Here is a 21,245-nt window from a genome sequence, read left to right as displayed (position 1 = left end):
TGTGTGTGCACGTGTGCACGCGAGAAAGAGGCAAGAGTCTTGAAATGTCGATTTGACGTGACGGTGCGCGTGCAGCGATACAAGACGGCATCAACATGTCAGGTAAATGCTATGCTAACGACTAGTTCGAATACTTGCTAGAGACATCGAACCTTGTTGTTTTGATGTTGCCGTGACATCATCATTCTACCAGCCACGACTTCATTGGGATGCCGTCACAAACCCCACTATGACATCATCATGATACCAATGATACCAAGGTGACATCACAAACGCAACTGTGATGTCACTGTTACATAAACATGTCACCGCGATGTCACTAGCCAGGTTCCCGTGGTGACCAAATCGAATGACAATGCTCCATCTAAACACCTCAATCCAGTGCTTTAAATGGGTAAAAGTGCCCGGTATGCCTAGAATGAGATCGAGAGAGATCAAGAGAGAGAGAGAGAGAGAGAGAGAGAGAGAGAGAGAGAGAGAGAGAGAGAGAGAGAGAGAGAGAGAGAGAGAGAGAGAGAGAGAGAGAGAGAGAGAGAGAGAGAGAGAGAGAGAGAGAGAGAGAGAGAGAGAGAGAGAGAGAGAGAGAGAGAGAGAGAGAGAGAGAGGCAAATGTACCTCAAGACCACCAGCGACTGTGGCACAAAGCATAACGCAGAAGAGAAGGTACTGTGGAAAAATTGGCAGCACGATAGCTAGAGGCTAACATTGAAAAGTACTGGTACCTCAGACTGGCCACTTAAAGCACCACATCGATCGGAATGATGGGCTGCAATTGGCAGGGGTGCTCTGTTCCTTTAGCCCATTGCAACACGCTGTAATGGGAGTGTGCAAATTGGTCTTGGCCTGGCGACGTCGCCGTTTACGCACGCGAAAATGGCGGCTTCCAAACAGAACCAGTCTGCCCTGGATGGGAGAGCAATGTTTTGAAGCATTTGGCATTTGCTGCTTTACTAAGATGACCAGAGACGGAATGACAAAAAAACATCTACGGCAAAACCCACCAACACTTTGTCTGGGCTCCTTCCCCAGGTCCGGCAATATCTTGAAAAGACCTCCTGACCATGGGAGACGCGGAGCGGCCGCAGATGGAAGGCAACGCCCTCCTCAAAGCCGTCTCCCAGGGGAAGCTGAGGCTGACCCGTCTGCTGCTGGAGGGCGGCGCCTATGTCAATGAGGGGAACGAGCTGGGCCAAACCCCAGTGTCAGCGGCCTGCCTGGCCAACTACGGGGACCCTCGGAACCGCCTGCGGATGGTGCGCTTCCTGCTGGAGAAGGGTGCTGACCCCAACATCCCAGACAAGAGTGGCAGAACGGCCTTGATGCACGCCTGCGCCAAGCGGGCCGGGAAGGAAGCCGTCTCCCTCCTACTGGAGAATGGGGCCGATCCCAGTCTCAAAGACTACTCGGGATGCTCGGCCCTCATGCATGCCCTGAACACGAGCGACCGTGACACCCTGCAGGTCCTGCTGGATGCCTGCCGGGCCAAAGGCAAGGAAGTCATCATCATCACCACCGACACGTCACCATCCGGTACCAAAAAGACAAAGCAGTACCTAAACTCCCCTCCGTCTCCGAGCGTGGCCGACAAGGTGTCCCCCAAGTGCACACCCGCCGCCTGCATGTCTCCATCGGACGTGGAGATCGTCACCTCCTCTCCAGCGGGGCGTGACACGGGAGGAGGTGAGGATCGAATCTTCAGCTTCCCGCTGGCCTCTGCGTTGCCGCTACTCGACAGCCGGCCTCAGGGAGACAAGAGAGCGGCGGCGGCACCTCCTCACAAGCTGCTCAAGAGGCTCAACTCAGAGCCTTGGGGTCTGGTGGCCCCCTTGGCCTCGGGCGGGCTTCCTAAGGAGAGCGTCAGAGGGTTTCCGGAGGAAGCGGAGGGCGTCTGCCGTCTCAGTCATCGAATGAACGGACTGTGCCTCAGCGAGTCTGCCAGACCTCTGTTGTCTCGGCGACACAGCATCGAGACCCATGAGCCTTGTTCCCCAGAAGGCACAGAGCGGCCCTGCTCCGAGGTCCTCGCTCACTCCACCTGGGTGGACAAGGTTCAGCAGCACCAAACGTTACATTGCAGTAAACCGCCGCCGGAGTCCCAAGAACACGCCGCTGGTCCACAGAGCTTGGTATATCCCAAACTGACCCGGATGGAGTATTACGAGGCTGACGGCCACGCGGGCCCAGAATCCATACCCGCATCCCCTGAATCTGGGCGGGTGTCCGTGGAGCGGAAGAGGTACAATGCATCCCCCCTTTCCCTGGTCGCAAGCTCATCTCGGGAGTCTCTCGACAACATCCCCAACCCCTTGTCCCCTGCGGCAGCGCATCGCCGGAGCCCCGGACTCCTGGAGCGGCGCGGGTCCGGCACCTTACTCCTGGATCGCATAGCACACACCAGGCCCGGTTTCCTGCCACCACTCAACATGAACCTCCAGAGACCCATCCCAGATATCCGCTGCAACAGCAAGCCCCCCTCGCCGGTCCACGCCGCTCACAAAATCTTGGTTCCCGTGGTCCCAGCTTCGCCCAAACGTGGTCCCGACTTCAAGGTGAAAAAAAAGCTCACGAGGAGGCACTCCATGCAGACGGAGCAGATGAAGCAGCTCTCCACTTTCCAAGAGATTCTGGCTGAGAAGGTCATGGAGTCAAACGGCGATTGACATCTTCATGGATGGGCTGACCGCTTCTGCTCTTCAATGGGGGCTCCCGCTAAGAAACATCTCTTTAGCACAGGCTTTGCCATGTTTGATCACGTCACTATCCTAATTAGACACACAAAGGGGCGATAAACATACTGGATATTGATGTGTCAGCTCAGTTATTTGGCAACATATTGTTCTCAACATGGATCAGATCTATCTTAGCTCGTGCCGACAGAGTGTTGATGAGTAAAGCTTATGTGTTTGATATCTTTTCATCATCCGAGGTGAGAGCCGTGACTGTCGGACCGGGGGATTGCCAAGGCTTCGACTGGAGGACGTCTTTGTCGGTCTCAAGACCACCGGCAGGTTTTGCGGGATCACTGCTTCACTGCTTGTTCATTTGAATGGAGGGCTCACAATGTGCGCTGCCTGATAATTTTTTTCTTTTATTTTTTTTAACCACAAGTTTGAATATTTCTTCAATCTGTATGCATGAAATAGTCAATATGAACAAACATAATACATGTTTCTACGGCTTAACGAGTTGACGGTGGCCGACTGGCTCGAAAGCAGGCAAACGGGCATGCGCAATAGAGTTGACGCCCAACATCTGTCGGCCAATCAAAGGATAGTGACGACACAGCCTGCTGGTTCGTTCTGAGGAACGGTTCCAATGTGACCGCAGAGCCCCAAAAACCTGGCACGGGAACGGAGGAACCTAGCTGTTTTGGGTACAATGAAAACAGCTGGCAAGTGGAGGCGAGTGAGAGGGGGTGGAGCTGAAAAGTGGGCAGACCCCTGCTGGGTTAAAACATTTTCTATTTAACTCTCAGAACACTCGACAAGATTGGCTTATTGTTCATTTGCTGACAATCTATTGATTTTTCGCTCACTTGATCACTCGATCGATTTACTTTCCAAAGTGGCACGACAAGCGACTGAAAGCTTATGCTTCTACTTCAGCTGAAAAGACGTTTCTCTGGCCAGTCAAATTTTTCAATGCTGATTTGTCTTCAGGACGGGTTTCTATTAATGAGCTTTTCGCCTAAGCGCACATTGGCATTCGCAAGGAGCACACGCGAGTGCCACGTGGCCACATGCATGTTGTACTGTCCACATGTGCTTGTCAAAAAACACTTCCATGTCTTGTCTCGCACAGGATAGTTCTTAACAAATGTGAAGAAAGAAACATGTACACAGTACAAAAGTGATGATGGTTATCTGTGGCTCAATTGAAAGATAAAAACAAAGTAAACTCCCAAAGGTTTCTTTTTCATTTGATAAAGAACATTTTGTTCAGGAGGAATATGAGCAAGTTGATGTTGACTTTGGCTTTGTCAAACATCTTCATTACCACCACGCCATCGTACTGCAGCTGGAGGAGGACCTAAAGGCACATGAGCGATTGATTGACGGCTGTCTCGGCATTGACACACATGCTTAGCTTTACCTGGTATTTGATGTGGAATTCTTCCATGTCCACGCCGGGAAAGCGAGCTTTGACAAGGAAGCTTCCTTTCTCTGCGTCGTTGGTGATATCGAAGACCACATTCTTAAACCTTCAGCCAAAAGAGAGAAGAAGAAGCGTTATGGGAAGGCTCAACTCTTTTGGTTGTTTTTGGCAATGACTCAATTGTGCATATTCACTCAAAACGCAATTCATCTATCTATCTATCTATCTATCTATCTATCTATCTATCTATCTATCTATCTATCTATCTATCTATCTATCTATCTATCTATCTATCTATCTATCTATCTATCTATCTATCTATCTATCTATCTATCTATCTATCTATCTATCTATCTATCTATCTATCTATCTATCTATCGATCGATCGATCGATCGATCGATCGATCGATCTATCTATCTATCTATCTATCTATCTATCTATCTATCTATCTATCTATCTATCTATCTATCTATCTATCTATCTATCTATCTATCTATCTATCTATCTATCTATCTATCTATCTATCTTGGGGTTTGTGACGGCATCCCAATGAAGTCATGACTGGTAGAATGATGATGTCACAGCAACATCAAAAGAACAAGGTTCGATGTCTCTAGCAAGTATTCGAACTAGTGACATTGAAATGCCACCACCGGTTGGATAGTATGACTACTGTTATAAATAAATAAATAAATAAATAAATAAATAAATAAATAAATAAATATAGATCACCCCTCGTTTTTTTTTCTTCACTGGCCGTAATCCTCTTCCGTACCAACCAGTAGGGTCCCACATGCTAATGTGTAAGAAAAGTACGATTAGACGCAGCAGCTTTCTTTTTAAAAAGGGGGCCAAAGCGCCAGCAGGCGTTGCAACTTGGTGGCATCTGGCCGGATGAGGAGCACCATCTTTTGAGTCCGTCTTTGGTTTTCTTCATGAAAGCCAAGGCCAAATCGCTCCTCTTAGCGCTGACCAGTTTTATTTCTACAAACCAACCACCGCATGCACACTCACTGAGTGGGGGGGGGCAGGTCCCGGATCTCCAGCACAATGCCTTTCTTGTTTCGGCGCGTGGCTGTGTAGCTCACAAGCGGAAACTTCTTTTTGGCTCGCGCATCCTCCATTTTCTTACCACCGGGTCGCCTGCAAAGCGTCACAGGCCGCTGGGTGCCAAGGAGCTGACGAGCAGCTGACGAGCAGCTGACGAGCAGCTGACGAGAGCAGCTTACTCGACGGCCGTCAGCCGGTCCAAACAGGGAGGAATGTTTGTGACACCTGCTGGCCCAGGAAGCCGCTATTGGCGCGCAGGCAGCACAGAGTCTGGCCTAGTTTCAGTGCGTTCTTGTGCGTGTCCAGCAGCTCATCCAGTGAGATGTAGACGAGCGACCAGCTGAACATCAGCGTCTCAGAGTATTCGTCCATCGCAAAGCGCTCTGGCAGCTCGGGAACGTCACATACCTGTTAGGGATGTTCTGACTCTAACTTATTTTGCAAGAACCACACGAGAGACAGTATGCCCTTTGAACACTTGCAAGTGGAGAATTTGTTCGTTACTGTAGATACAGCAATGTCCGAACAAAGTCTGCCGTTGGAGTCATGCAAGAGAGTATTTATTGAGAAAAGAAGGGTGGGGGTGAGAGTGGCCAAGGTGGGGGTGACAATTTACATGTGTGGTGGTCACCTCAGCAAATGGTTAACCACTTCAGAGGGTCCCAGTTTATTGTTTTACGAGGTCGTGGAAATAAAACCTAGTGGAGCCTTCCAGATGACTAACTAAACAACACACCATTTGGAAAGTGGTAACAACTGAATGGTTAAACTTTTCAGAGTCAAGGAAAGGTAAAAGGTTAAAACAGGTGAAAACAAAGTTCATCATTCTAGTCTACATCCCAACATAATCATACGATCAAGATAGTTCATAAACCCTAACATATCCCTCCTGTTTATCATATGATTATGCCCACCCCGATCAATCAAACATAAGTAAGAAAATATAATGAAGAAAGAAAAACAACAATAAAATCAAAACACAGAAACAGCACATCATTGTACCCATCACTTGCGAAGCATTTTCGATGGTCAAATCATTAAGTTTCTGTAAAACATGCTCGGCTAAACATCATCTACGCAATCTACGTAGATCAATTTTAGTGTGTGAGTGAAAAACCTGCGGCAAGATGTTATAATGCAGGAAAAGTCTCACACGGTCCCTCTGCCTTAGGCGACCATAATGTTATCAATAACAACAGTCAAGACAAAAACTGCTCATGATTGTTCAGCCATCATAGTCATCACATTTGACATGTCTGATATGTTGTATTTGCACTTGTGCTATGGTAGAAGATAAAAATCTTGATACAGCAGACTTCAAACACGGGATAACACAGGTTGCAAATAAGCACATCAACACAAGCACAAAAAGCACAGGAGTCACAAATTTCAACAGCAGTTGCCACCAGTTGCCAGAGAATAGCCACGAAAAGAAATCTCATTGATGTGGGACTTTGTCTTTTGACATGGCCTGCTGTAAGTTCTTCAGTGAATTCATGGCGTCGTTGATGTGCGTGTCATTTTCTCCTGGTATGTATGTGCAACAGAAGGTCCCAATAATGTGGCACACACCACCTTGCGCTGCAGTCATCAAGTCCAGAACCATCCTGTTTTGTAAGACCATTAGCCTAATAGCCTGAATTTCTCTGTTTTGACCATCATTGATCTGCAGCGAGAGATTCACAAACGATTGGAAACGATAGTTCAGTGTCTCGATGTAGAGTCCTTGTTTTCCAACTCCGATCCAAGGAAAAAGCGCATGAACAACTTTGTCTACGACGGACCATATTTTATGATCGTCTGGCACGTTCGCACCCCAGACAGGGATCATGAGGGTCAAAGGTTGCAACAGCCCTGCGTCGACGTCCAGAAGAGTTGTGTGCTGTCGTCAGCTGATGATGTTGTATCCTGTAGGTGTGGTCTGTCACCCACACTGGAGCACACACTCCTGTCCAGTTGGCGGGCAGCATCGGATAAACCTTGTGACCACAAAGCCACCAGCCATTCTGTATGAAGTAGGTCCCGTTTGATGGTGCAGCCATATCGGTGGGAGATCCCTCACCACTTGAAATGGCTCTCTTATCCTGACACTCAGCGGTGATGTCCAAAGCTCCCATCCAGTTTCCTCCTGGAGAGCAGTCGTCGTTGATGCATTTGTGGGTCTCGTTTCCTTGGATGTAACATGTGTAGTTCACTCCAGCTGGTCTCTCTGTGTAGGCCACTTGCGGCAATGTTCGTCCTTTAACAGTCGCGTTGACATTAATCCAAAAGAGTTCGATCACAGGTTCTTTTCTGTGAGTCCAGGGCGGTAGGGGTACCATCACTGACTGGGAGAGCACGGTGTTGAAATCCAAAACCCTCCCACAAAGGCCATGCATTTGCTTCAGTGACAGTCATTGTTCTTGCCTCCAGGTAAACTTTTGTGGAGGAAGGGGGGGGGAGTTTGGAACACACACATAGCATCCCTCCTGTGTGTGAGCTCTCACGGTGAACTTCACATACCGGTACCAAGTGTTGGTTTCGTATGGGTTTCTGGGGTCCCATGACCAGTCCTCAAAGTTCTCATCATGTGACCATCTTTGTCCTTGGTCGACATTGACACATACTGGTACCACATGTTGTCTGCATCTGGGTTTAGTTTTATATACTTTGTCAACAGTTCGGTCGTCATTCTCTTGATTCAAGCGGGAGTTCCATTTTCCCCTTTGGGATCCTGGACACTCCATGTTATTTGCAAGCATGCTACAGCCACAGCACAGACAAGCACTCCTCTGAGTGCCATTTTCTATTCAGTTCCACAAAGACACCTGAACCCCTAGGGAGCTAAATGGCCAGGGTTCTGAGTGTTTCACTGGTTTGAGACTGATGCCAAACTATAATTGACACCCCCTTTGTAGCCAGACTTCACCCTGACCAGGGCCTAGGAGCCAAGCACTCTCTGCAGCTTACAGTGGCTGAGATGTATCCAGCTGGGTCTTTCTGCAATCTTAACGGCAGTGGGTGTGGCGAGTAGGGCTTGGAATGGTCCCTCCCACCATGGTTGGCCTAGTTTGTCCTTTTGACGACCTTTATGTCAACCCAGTCTCCTGGCTTGGAGCGGTTGTTGACCTGTGGGGAATAAAAATCAAGCGGCAGTAAATTTGCATTTAACACATCTTTCATTTTGAGCGTTCTGATCATGTAATCTGCCAAGGACTGTTCTTCATCTGCTTTTTGCAAATCTGGAGTGAACACGGGTAGTCTATATGGTCTCTCATGGATGATTTCAAAAGGTGATAGCCCTTCTGAATTGGGGGTGATTCTCATATAGAGTTTCACCAAGTCTAGGCACTCCAGCCAGGCTCTGCCTGTTGATTCCATACATTTTTTTTCAACCTGCTTTTGATAGTAGTGTTTGCTCGTTCAACCAGGCCTGCACTGGATGGGTGCCAAGCACAGTGTTTTTTTTTTAACGTTATCCCAAGGTGTACAGCCATGTTTTGTACAACTTGGTTCACAAAGTTTGGACCATTGTCACTGTAAATGATCTGCGGGGTGCCATGAACCGGTATGACGGTTTTGCAAATGGCTTTTGCCACTGTTAAGGCATCTGCTCGTTTAGATGGAACTATTTCAACCCATTTGGAAAATGCATCAATCATCACTAGGCAGTATTTGTGAGGTCCACTTTGTGTGAGTTCAATAAAATCCATGTGCATGATTTGGAATGGGTAAGACGGTTTTGGAAATGAGCCTCTCTTAGGTCTCATGTTTCCTTGTGGATTATGTTTCACACAAACAGGACATGCTTTACAAAAAAAAATTTTTTAAGTTAGCATCTAAACCAAAGGTCGTGAATTGACCTCATCCCTCCTGTCGACACATGGCAAGGCCCATGTGTCGCAATTGCTGCTGCCTTAAAAAGTGTTTAGAAGCGTGTATGGGTCAGGCACATCAGGTGCTCCTGTCTGTAAATCTTGTATCATTCGCCAATCAATTTTATTGGCCCTTTGGACTGGAAAAACAGGAGTCTTGCAGGGAGAATCCAAGCACTTCCTAAGGATTCCTCCTGACAATAGACCATTTATGACAGGGGCTGTCCCATTTATTGCCTCCTGGTTTAAAGGAGATTCTCTGAACCAGGTTGGATTTGGATGTTAAGTCCTGTAACAAATGGTTCCTTTGATCAGTCAAACAAATGCCGATTAGCCAGGGAAGCGCATAAGCGCGTGCCCTTCTAAACACCCACACCACTTCCTCACAGCTTCGTTAGTAATTAGCAATCCAAAAACAACATTTTCTTAGGGTTTTTTGTTTTTGTTTTCTTAGCATTTAACTTGCACAAAATCACTCTTTCATCAAAGTTGCTCTACCAATTTCTCATAGTAGTCTCCAACAACTTCAACCATTCAACCTATATTCTCCTTTCATCCAGGAAATCATTCGTCCCTGCTCATTTGCATCTCACACACAGTCACCAAAGAGGAGTCTTTTCATCAGATTGGTCTCAAGTTATCCAAGTCCTCCACACAACATTCATACACCATTCTCAACACAATCCCTTTCGTAATTATTCCTAATGTTCCCAATAGAACAATTCACCAATCCAAAAAAAACTCAACACAAAAAAACAGCCGGCGAATTAATCAGATTATTATTATTATTTTTTAAATTAACCAACTCAATCTCTCGGATTTAACTAAAATATAGAAGTTTGTAGACTCTTACAACACAACTAATCTTTTTTTTTTTCAAATTTAGTTTTGCAATGTATAAAATCCACAATTTTGCTTCATCCAATTCCAGAAAACATGTTTTCTCTGTCTTTTGAATTTGTCATCAGGATGAGACACTAATGAGCACTAGTGTAAACCAGTTTCTGCCTTCAAACAGATTTCTTTCATTTCCTCTCTTTTTTATTTTTCTATTTTTTTTTTATTTTTATTCTACAAAATTGTTTCTGTTTTGCGGTGCAAATTGGATAGACCACAGTCTAACAAATTTCTTTGTACACAGGTTTAGCCAATTTGATCAGTTTAACAAATGTGCACACACGTACAGCTCTCGGTGCGAGGGGAGGGGACCTGGCATCAATGATTCGTCACAAGCTGGCCATTTCTTGCGGTCGATCATGAAGCTGGTCCCACCCACGCACACGAGGACAGCACATTCTAATTTTTCTATTTATCTTTTAGAAACAAGTTGTATTTCTTTACCACTTGATTTGCAAATTTTAACTTCAGTGTGCACACATAATTTGACCCCTTGTCATTTGCCGTTGGGCATACAATCAGCATTGTCATAATTTCATTGTATGTACAGGAGTTCTAATAACCTAAAAAAATGTTCTAAACCAAAAGTAGGAGCATGAGCGGTCAAAGGGGAGGAAGCCCGTTATGCTGAAAATTTGGCTTTTCCTCTGCCCCTTCCTCCACCCTTTGATTGGTCTCGTTTTGCATATCGACACACTCTCGCAAAGTGTCCTCGTCTCCCACAGTACCAACAGTTGTCAGAATCTGGTGGGGGTTTTGAACCATATGGCGGCCTGCGACCTTGTTGGCCTTGACCTCTTCCTCTGCCCCATTGGGAACTTTGGAAGAAGACTGTTGCATCTTCATCTAGATGATTATCATCTGTGTGCTTCCACCAAGTGTTTCCGCGCCCAGTTGTCTAATTCAGGGGGGGGGGGGGCAGTGAGGAGCGCATTTTTTAGCTGTTGCTGATAAGCACTCTCAGCTGCATCTTTGAATGGGATGCCATTATGCACCCTAAATTCTTTTTCAAATCTTAATGGAATGGCAGCCTCATCACTTTTTAGCTTTCCATTTTTGGTCTTTTGAATTTGTTCTCTTCGCTCTTGTGAAGTTTTCAACCACACTCTAGCACATTGCAATTCTCTCTCTTTTCTTTCCTTTCTCAATCCCTTTTGTCTTCCTAGCCACACTCCTCCAAAACCTCTATCACTTCTTCCACATTTCAACTTTCAACATCCCTTCTACTCCATACAGTTTCTTCCACTTTGGCATGTATCGCATACAATTAAGAAATCTACTTGCCGTGTACTTCTCATCACCTTCGAGAGCTAGAGATTTGCCATTTTTATTTCCCATCTTAACTTAGTTTTTCAGGATTTATATAAAAAAAATTCTTTCTTTGAGGATCCTCAATGCAGGTTTAAATTGACCGTTCAACAGCAATTGCCTCTTAGTCAAATTATCCTACCAGTCACACACTCAACCACACAACTTAGCGCTTTTTTACTTTTTGGCCTATCTCGGATGGGTATAAAAACCCTTCCAAACAGCTGGGAAAAAACGGACAAAAAAGAATCTACGCCCTTCTCCAATTAAGAAAAAGAAGCTCTGTCTTTTTTAACCCGTTCCCTCCACTGGGTCTTGGACCCAAGCTGTTCTATGGCTCGGAAAAACGTACAAAGAAAAATCTACACCCTTCTTTGAATCAGAAAAAAGAAGCTCTGTGTTCCTTAGCATGTTCCTTCCACTGGGACTCCAACCCAAGCCAGATCCCGTAGCTTGGAAGAACAGACAAAGAAGAATCTACGCACATCTTCGATGAACGAAAAGGAAGCTCTGTTTTTCTTAGTCTGTTCCTTCCACTGGGACTTGAACCCAAGCTATATTTCGTGCACTTTCCACTCTCACGCGTTTCACAACAACACAATCACACAATTTTAGGGCTTTAACTTACTTGTCCCCTGGTTCGTTGCACTGCCGGATCCCGTCAATCCACTGTTGTCAGACAAAGGCAGACCTAAGATGCTGGCCCAGCGAAGAATTTTCTTGCCAGGTCTTTTCTTTACCAGGTCCTCCTAATGGACGCTGGTTTGTCGACAATGCAGCACGTCGTCCTCCGTCGATCAGCAGTGGGTATGTTGGAATCCGGGTCACGGCACCAAAATGTTAGGGATGTTCTGACTCTAACTTATTTTGCAAGAACCACACGAGAGACAGTATGCCCTTTGAACACTTGCAAGTGGAGAATTTGTTCGTTACTGTAGATACAGCAATATCCGAACAAAGTCTGCCGTTGGAGTCATGCAAGAGAGTATTTATTGAGAAAAGAAGGGTGGGGGTGAGAGTGGCCAAGGTGGGGGTGACAATTTACATGTGTGGTGGTCACCTCAGCAAATGGTTAACCACTTCAGAGGGTCCCAGTTTATTGTTTTACGAGGTCGTGGAAATAAAACCTAGTGGAGCCTTCCAGATGACTAACTAAACAACACACCATTTGGAAAGTGGCAACAACTAAATGGTTAAACCTTTCAGAGTCAAGGAAAGGTAAAAGGTTAAAACAGGTTAAAACAAAGTTCATCATTCTAGTCTACATCCCAACATAATCATACGATCAAGATAGTTCATAAACCCTAACAATACCCACCACACAAACTTCCTGCTGCGTGCCGAGATGACACTCTTAAGGCCACAGATATCCTTCCTCTCGTAGATGGCGGCACTCAAACAAAGTGACCATTTCCTCCATGGTTGGCTTAGATAAGGTGCGGTTATTATTTATTGAAGAGGCAGTGGTATGCATCCAGACCTGAAAGTGGTGCGCGCACGCGCAACGTAGCAGTTGAGGGCATCAACGTGCTCGCCGTGTCCCAGGAAGGGCTCTGCAGCAGGCGGGCCATCACCTCCGAAGGCTCCAACACGTCAAAAGCGTCCGGCGCCACGATGGCGGGATTCATGAAGCGATAATACACCAGGTTGCAAAGTACCTGTGCGCAGACAGGATTACATCACCGCAACGGACCTGCTTCGTACCGTTCCAAAAGGACCCGCTTCAGTAAGAAACATTTGTGATGACCTTGTAGACGTCATCTTCACTGGCAGCTGGAAACGTTGCCCTCAGGCTGTCCCAAAGAACCTTCGATGTGTAGCGAAAGTCATATCTGCACAAACACGAGCACTGGTGTGAAAAAAAGGGGGGGGGGGCTTTCAAAGACAGCGCACGGAAGTTTATTGATGTTGGAGGTGATGGCCTTGAGCATCCTTTGGGTTCACCACGGCGATGTTGACACGGTGGCGGACTTCAGGATGAGACAGAGCGTCCTCGGGGGAGACGTCGTAGGGAAGCGAGCTGGCGGGAGGGGCAGGTGAGCAGGTGGCTGACGGGTCGGGATTCGGGAGGGCACGGTCAAACCTCTTGGGTCCACTCCGGCTCTCTGTCTGGTAGATCCAGCTCTTGTAGATGTCCAGGGGGTCGGTCCTGATGTCGAGTTCTCCGTCCGCCAGGACCTCACGCACCACCAGACCCAGCACCTCCCGCAAGACGTTGCGGCCGTGCTCGTGTCGGCAGAAGTTGACCACCATCTTGATTATGAAGGGGCTCCCCCTGATCACGTCCTGGGGCTCGCTCACCTTGGACCTGATCCCGACACGCTCATCAGCTCGGCAGCGGATACCCTCAAATCCTTCGGTCTCCACTGCCAGAGGCGTTTCTATTGGTCAACTGCAGTTTGCTCCCGTATGGACCCAGCCTATTGGCGATGTATCCCGACGGCAATACGCCCAATGTGTTGTTGGTGGACTCCATCGCAAACAGGCTGGGTCGACTTGGGCACGCCTTGTCTACTGAAATCTGAGCCTTGACCGCCATAGACGAAAAAGAGATCTCGCCCGGTTTGTCTGCAAGTTGGACAACCACGGCGTCAGCCAACAAACCGTGTCGATGCAGACATGGGGGGGCTTTGGATTGGAGATCAGCGCAGCTTTTGGACTTGAGATAGCGTGCAGGGTGTGAATCTCAGCTTGTCAAGTTGAGTAAGAGTGAGAGAAATGCCAAAACGTTGGGAGTCAGATAACTAGGGACAGCTCACATTCCAGGCCCTGAGGCCAACAGCCTGACGTATTTACTTGCACTTTCTTGCCTTTGTTTTTTTGTTGGTGAATTGATTAAAGATGCAGTGAGAAATCGGATTGCCTGGCGAAAGAACTCTTTTGGTAGGTTTGCTGCTGATACTCTCACAGAATATAAAATTGTGTAGATCTTAACCCATTTTGTGCGCTGAGGCAAGCGAGCAGAGACAAGCGGGCAAGAAAAATGCGGTGGTGGGGACGAGGTATGGAACCTGATCTCAAAATGGAGCGCCTGCGTGAACAGCTGCTAGAGGAGGAAGGCTTCTCAATCATCTGCTCCGTAGTTGTGTTAAGTTGAATAATGACAATAACAACAACTGTGCGTCTCACTAGACTTTACTTGTACACCTGCACCACGTGACCATGTTCCCACAACCCAATCATTTCACCCACTCCCAACATACAACACGTCTGCACATGTGCAGTAGGGAAAGCATATTACAAATGCATACAACAAACGCGCAGGAGGAAAAGCATATCAAACTCCCCTTTTTTTCTTTAAAGAAATTCAGTACAAAGAAAATATTTCCTATAAACATAACCAAATTTAAGGTTTCAGCTTTAATAACAAGAGTATGAACAAAAGGTCTTTTGTGTCAAGTCCATTTAGTTTTTAAGCTGCTATACACCTTCACTGAGGGCCCTCAGCAAAACAAGTGCAGACGCCTCTTTTTTGGTCAAACAGTCAGCGAGTTGCTCCTTAGTCGATGACCACAGGATCTGCTGAATAGTCCCAGAGCTGAGGAGTTCCTTCATACTGCTGATCTCGAGTCTGAGTCTTTTCTCTATTACAGATTTGATGGATTTGATGGCGTCTAAAAGAGAGTGGTTGTCTGTTACAAACAATAGGCAAATTGTTTTGTTTACAGTCACTTGTGGTGAGCTCTGAATACAGTGTGCCTAAGAAGCCTGCACTGTCAATACCATCTCCAAGTGCCAAAGTCTCTCCTGCTAAAGTGCTTCGAACAACTCTCCTGATCCTCTTTGATTGCCACCATATAGGTGAGAATCTTAAGCATGATGAGATGCCCCCCTTGAGTGCCTCCATCTGGAAGATTTCCCATGGACGAATCACTGAACACCACCAGCTTTAGGGAGCTGTCTTTTCCGAAGTACTGAAACTTCAAAGTCACGTCCTCTGATTTAAGTTTCCTGATCAGTTTATTTGCACAATGCAGAGTCTGGACTGTGGCATGCTTTGTACTGGATGCTAGGATGGATATGTCACACATGATATCAGGTCTACTTTGTCTCGCTACCCACAGTATCTGTCCAATTGTTGACTTGAGCATGTCATGTTCAGTGTCTTTTAAGGGGCCCCTCACTGTGTGGCTCCTTGGGGTCAATAGGAATGGGTTGAAGATTTTTTATGTAGGTCCCTTGTTGCACCTGTATTTCATGCTTGCCAGAGAGAACCTCCATTCCAATGCAGCTGAAGCTGTTGTGTTCTTCACGTCCAATTTGAAAGACAGCTTTCAAGTGTGAAATGACTGTCATGGAGAATCTTTCTGACCCAAAAAATGAAGTCATCCACATGACAAGCAAGGACTCCCATCACATTGCCAGTCATCTAACCAGTAGAACACTGCAGGGTCCACTTTTGACACAGTATCTCCTGACTGATGCATGATGTCTTTCACCCTGTTGTACCAGTACAGAGATGCGTCTGCCAGGCCAAAAACACACTTTTTCAATTTTTCAATGTAGACATTTCTGGTTAACTACCTTGCAAAAAGGCTGCTTTAATGTCCACAGAGTTCAGCTGCCATTCCTTCTGACATATAACAGCCATAATCATTTTTAAAGACTGAGGCACATATGGGTGAGTCTTTTGGGAGCTCGTCTGTTCATTTCCTCAAAGCCTCTTGCAACTAATCTGGCTTTAGGTACCCCTCCCTGTGGTGTTTCTCTGAGTGTGCACACCCACCTTGTGGAGATGCATTTCTGACCTTCATCTTTGACCTCTTCAAACACATTGTTCTGTTTCCAGTTGCTGAGTTCAGCGTGTTTGGTAGAAATGAAGGCATCATCATTCACAATCAGTATGTTCTCTACACGGCAGTCGGTACATAAGTCAGCATGCTCAGTTGGACTGAGCTGAAGATTGACCTGCGTGAAGCTGGCCTCCATCCCACGCAAAATTTAAGGAAAATAGTCTGTTTCGTTTGTGCTTCGTTTGTGCTGGTTTGTGCCATAAAGATTTTCGTTTGTGCAGCAACAATTTTCGACTTATAAAAGATTATTTTATAGGTCATCCAGAGTTCACCCAGCCCCCCATTTTCCTCCAAATGGACCCAAAATGGTACTGTTTGTTTGTGCTTCGTTTGTGCTGGTTTGTGCTGCAAAAATTTTCGTTTGTGCTGCTATAGTTTTTTAGTTATGAAAGATAATTTTATACGTCATCCAGAGTTCACCCAGCCCCCATTTTACTCCAAATGGACGCAAAATGGTACCATTCATTTGTGCTGCAAAAATTTTCGTTTGTGCTCCTCTGGTTTCGTAAATATTAGACATTTATTTTATTGCGATGACGTCACCCAGCCCCCCTTTTTCCTCCAAATGGACTCAAAATGGTACCGTTCGTTTGTGCTGGTTTGTGCTGCAAAAATTTTCGTTTGTGCCGCTATGGTTTTTTAGTTATGAAAGATTCTTTTATAGGTCATCCAGAGTTCACCCAGCCCCCCATTTTACTCCAAATGGACCCAAAATGGTACCGTTCGTCTGTGCTGGTTTGTGATGCAAAAATTTTCGTTTGTGCTGCTCCGGTTTCGTGGATATTAGACATTTATTTTATAGCGATGAAGTCACCCAGCCCCCCATTTTCCTCCAAATGGACCCAAAATGGTACCGTTCGTTTGTACTTCGTTTGTGCTGGTTTGTGCTGCAAAAATTTTGGTTTGTGCTGCTCCGGTTTCGTAGATATTAGACAATTATTTTATGGCGATGACGTCACCCAACCCCCCATTTTTCTCCAAATGGACCCAATTTTTGTTTGTGCTTCGTTTGTGCTGGTTTGTGCTGCAAAAAGTTTTGTTTGTCGTCACTCAGCCCCCATTTAACTCCAAATGGACCCAAAATGGTACCGATTGTGCCGCAAAAAAAGTTAGTTTGCACTCAGTGAATCATTCAATTTTCCATTTATTTAATATTAATTTATCTTCTGGAAATGTCAAATCCTTGCTCCATAGATCGTTATTTAACCATTTGTTTGTGCCATTGCAATTTTTCATGATTAAAATCATGGATCTTCATTAACCCCCTGTCATGTATTTTATTCGAAGGTTTTTTTACTTGACCTCCTGACAACTCCTCAATTCTTACACATGTATTACCCAACTAATTACCATGCAAAGTGACCTCTGCAGGGCGGTAAGACATGTGGCAACAGGGTGGCGAAAAACAAAGACGTGCAACTTTTTCAAGCGACAAATGCACAACTATCTCCGAAGATTTAATAACAGTGAGTGACAGAAAGCGTTTTTTCTGGGAAGTGACCATCGACCAATGTAAGTAAAATGTGTAAAAAATAAAGAAAATAAAAAGTTCATACAATATAGAATTGAAAAAAAAACACATCATTTCAGCTTCATATTCCTTTTGACAAGTGGATGGAATTTATTCCGGAAAAGGCTGAATACAAAGATAAGAACTGTCGAACCCATCCATCCATCAATCCATCCGTCCGTCCGTCCGTCCGTCCGCCCGCCCGCCCGCCCGCCCGCCCGTCCGTCCGTCCGTCCGTCCGTCCATCCATCCATCCATCCATCCATCCATCTTCTTCCGCTTATCCGGGGTCGGGTCGCGGGGGCAGCAGCTTTAGGAGAGACTCCCAGACCTCCCTCTCCCCAGCTACTTCATCCAGCTCATCCCGGGGGATCCCAAGGCGTTCCCAGGCTAGCCGAGAGACATAGTCTCTCCAGCGCGTCCTGGGTCGTCCACGGGGTCTCCTACCGGTGGGACATGCCCGGAACACCTCCCCAGGGAGGCGTCCAGGAGGCATCCTGATGAGATGCCCGAGCCACCTCATCTGTCTCCTCTCAACGTGGAGGAGCAGCGGCTCTACTCCGAGTCTCTCCCGGATGACCGAGCTTCTCACCCTATCTCTAAGGGAGAGCCCGGACACCCTGCGGAGGAAACTCATTTCGGCCGCTTGTATCCTGGATCTCGTTCTTTCGGTCACGACCCATAGCTCGTGACCATAGGTGAGGGTAGGAGCGCAGATCCACCGGTAAATCGAGAGCTTTGCCATTTGGCTCAGCTCTCTCTTCCCCACGACGGACCGGTACAGAGTCCGCATTACTGCCGACGCTGCACCGATCCGCCTGTCAATCTCGCGCTCCATCCTGCCCTCACTCAGGAAGAAGACCCCAAGATACTTGAACTCCTCCACTTGGGGCAGGATCTCATCCCCGATCCGGAGAGGGCATTCCACCCTTTTCCGACCGAGGACCATGAACTTGGATTTGGAGGTGCTGACCCTCATCCTGACCGCTTCACACTCGGCTGCGAACCGCTCCAGTGAGAGCTGGAGATCACGGCCTGAAGAAGCCAACAACACCACGTCATCTGCAAAAAGCAGTGACGCAATGCTGAGGTCCTCAAACTGGACCCCCTCAACGCCTCGGCTGCGCCGAGAAATTCTGTCCATAAAAATTATGAACAGAATCGGTGACAAAGGGCAGCCTTGGCGGAGTCCAACCCTCACTGGGAACGAATCCGACTTACTGCTGGAAATGCGGACCAAACTCTGGCATCGGTGATACAGGGACCGAACCGCCCTTATCAGTTGGCTCGGCACCCCGTACTCCCAAAGCACCCTCCACAGAACCTCTCGAGGGACACGGTTGAATGCCTTCTCCAAGTCCACAAAACACATGTGGACTGGTTGGGCGAACTCCCATGCACCCTCGAGGATCCTGCCGAGGGTGTAGAGCTGGTCCACTGTTCCACGGCCAGGAAGAAAGCCACACTGCTCCTCCTGAATCCGAGGTTCGACCTCCCGACGGATCCTCCTCTCCAGCACCCCTGAATAGACCTTACCAGGGAGGCTGAGGAGTGTGATTCCCCTGTAATTGGAACACACCCTCCGGTCCCCCTTCTTAAAGAGGGGAACCACCACCCCAGTCTGCCAATCCAGAGGCACCGTCCCCGATGTCCACGCAATGCTGTAGAGGCGTGTCAGCCATGACAGCCCCACAACATCCAGAGCCTTTAAGAACTCCGGGCGGATCTCATACACCCCCGGGGCCTTGCCACCGAGGAGTTTTTTAACTACCTCAGTGACTTTGACCTCCGAGATTGGAGAGTCCGCCTCAGAGTCCTCAGGCCCTGCTTCCACAATGGAAGGCGTGTCGGTGGAATTGAGGAGGTCTTCGAAGTATTCCCCCCACGACTCACGACATCCGGAGTCGAGGTCAGCAGCACACCATCTCCACTGTAAACAGTGTTGACCGTGCACTGCTTCCCCCTCCTGAGACGCCGGATGGTGGACCAGAATTTCCTCGAAGCCGTCCGGAAGTCATTCTCCATGGCCTCGCCAAACTCCTCCCACGCCCGAGTTTTTGCTTCAGCAACCGCCGAAGCCGCGTTCCGCTTGGCCATCCGGTACCTGTCAGCTGCCTCCGGAGTCCCGCAGGCCAAAACGGCCCTATAGGACTCCTTCTTCAGCTTGACGGCATCCCTTACTGCCGGTGTCCACCAGCGGGTTGGGGGATTGCCGCCACGACAGGCACCAACAACCTTACGGCCACAGCTCCGGTCGGCTGCCTCGACAATGGAGGCGCGGAACAAGGTCCACTCGGACTCAATGTCCCCCGCCTCCCCCGGGACGTGGGAAAAGCTCTGCCGGAGGTGGGAGTTGAAGCTCTTCCTGACAGGGGATTCTGCCAGACGTTCCCAGCAGACCCTCACAGAGCGTTTGGGTCTGCCAGGTCGGACCGGCATCTTCCCCCACCATCGGAGCCAACCCACCACCAGGTGGTGATCAGTTGACAGCTCCGCCCCTCTCTTCACCCGAGTGTCCAAAACATGCGGCCGCAAATCCGATGACACGACTACAAGGTCGATCAACAAACTGCGGCCTAGGGTGTCCTGGTGCCAAGTGCACACATGGACACCCTTATGCTTGAACATGGTGTTCATTATAGAAAATCCGTGTCGAGCACAGAATTCCAATAATAGAACACCGCTCGGGTTCAGATCGGGGGGGGCCGTTCCTCCCAATCACGCACTTCCAGGTCTCACTGTCATTGCCCACGTGAGCATTGAAGTCACCCAGTAGAACGATGGAGTCCCCAGAAGGAGCGCTCTCCAGCACTTCCTCCAGGGACTCTAAGAAGGGTGGGTACTCTGAGCTGCCGTTCGGTGCATAGACACAAACAACAGTCAGGACCCGTCCCCCCATCCAAAGGCGGAGGGAGGCTACCCTCTCGCTCACCGGGGTGAACCCCAATGTACAGGCGCCCAGCCGGGGGGCAATAAGTATGCCAACACCTGCTCGACGCCTCTCACCGTGGGCAACTCCAGAGTGGAAGAGAGTCCAGCCCCTCTCGAGAGGGCTTGTACCAGAGCCCAAACTATGTGTGGAGGCAAGTCCGACTATGTCTAGGCGGAACCTTTCTGCCTCACACACCAGCTTGGGCTCCTTTCCAGCCAGAGAGGTGACATTCCATGTCCCTAGAGCCAGCCTTTGCAGCTGGGGATCGGACCGCCAAGGTCCCCGCCTTTGGCCGCCGCCCAGCTCACTATGCACCCGACCCTTTTGGCCCCTCCTATAGGTGGTGAGCCCATTGGAAGGGGGACCCACTTTTTCTTTTCGGGCTATGCCCGACCGGACCCCATGAGCGAAGGCCCGGCCATCAGGCGCTCGCCTTCGAGCCCCACCTCCAGGCCTGGCTCCAGAGAGGGGCCCCGGTGACCCACGTCCGGGCGAGGGAAAACGACATCCATATATTGTATTCATCATAAGGGGTCTTCTGAGCCGTGTTTTGTCTGGCCCCTCACCTAGGACCCTTCTGCCATGGGTGACTCACCAGGGGCATGAAGCCCCAGACAACATGGCTCCTAGGATCATAGGGGCACGCAAACCCCTCCACCACGATAAGGTGACGACTCACGGAGGGGAATTTTTTTTGTTTGTTTGTTTGTTTGTTTTGCGAGTTTGTTCTGTCAAAGAGAAGACCAGTAGATCAATCAGACCAAATTTACCAATTGTTTATTCCTAACAAAGCGCACTAATACAG

At 48.1% G+C, this 21,245-nt stretch overlaps 1 protein-coding gene across 1 annotated transcript; it reads left to right on the top strand.

Moving 5' to 3' along the window:
* Window positions 1–19: 19 nt before the first annotated feature.
* On the top strand, window positions 20–3,066 carry ankrd34a (ankyrin repeat domain 34A). Its single transcript, XM_085917672.1, has 2 exons — window positions 20–102; window positions 1,030–3,066. Exon 2 carries the CDS (start codon window positions 1,062–1,064, stop codon window positions 2,658–2,660), a length of 1,599 nt encoding a protein of 532 aa, XP_085773798.1. The 5' UTR covers window positions 20–102; window positions 1,030–1,061; the 3' UTR covers window positions 2,661–3,066.
* The last annotated feature ends 18,179 nt before the right edge of the window (window positions 3,067–21,245 follow it).

Source organism: Syngnathus leptorhynchus, chromosome 8 (assembly GCF_054491065.1).
Source record: "Syngnathus leptorhynchus isolate UIUO chromosome 8, UIUO_Slep, whole genome shotgun sequence".
NCBI lineage: Eukaryota > Metazoa > Chordata > Actinopteri > Syngnathiformes > Syngnathidae > Syngnathus > Syngnathus leptorhynchus.
Note: the sequence above shows the minus strand (reverse complement) of the source record. Positions and strands in the feature narration are given on the sequence as shown.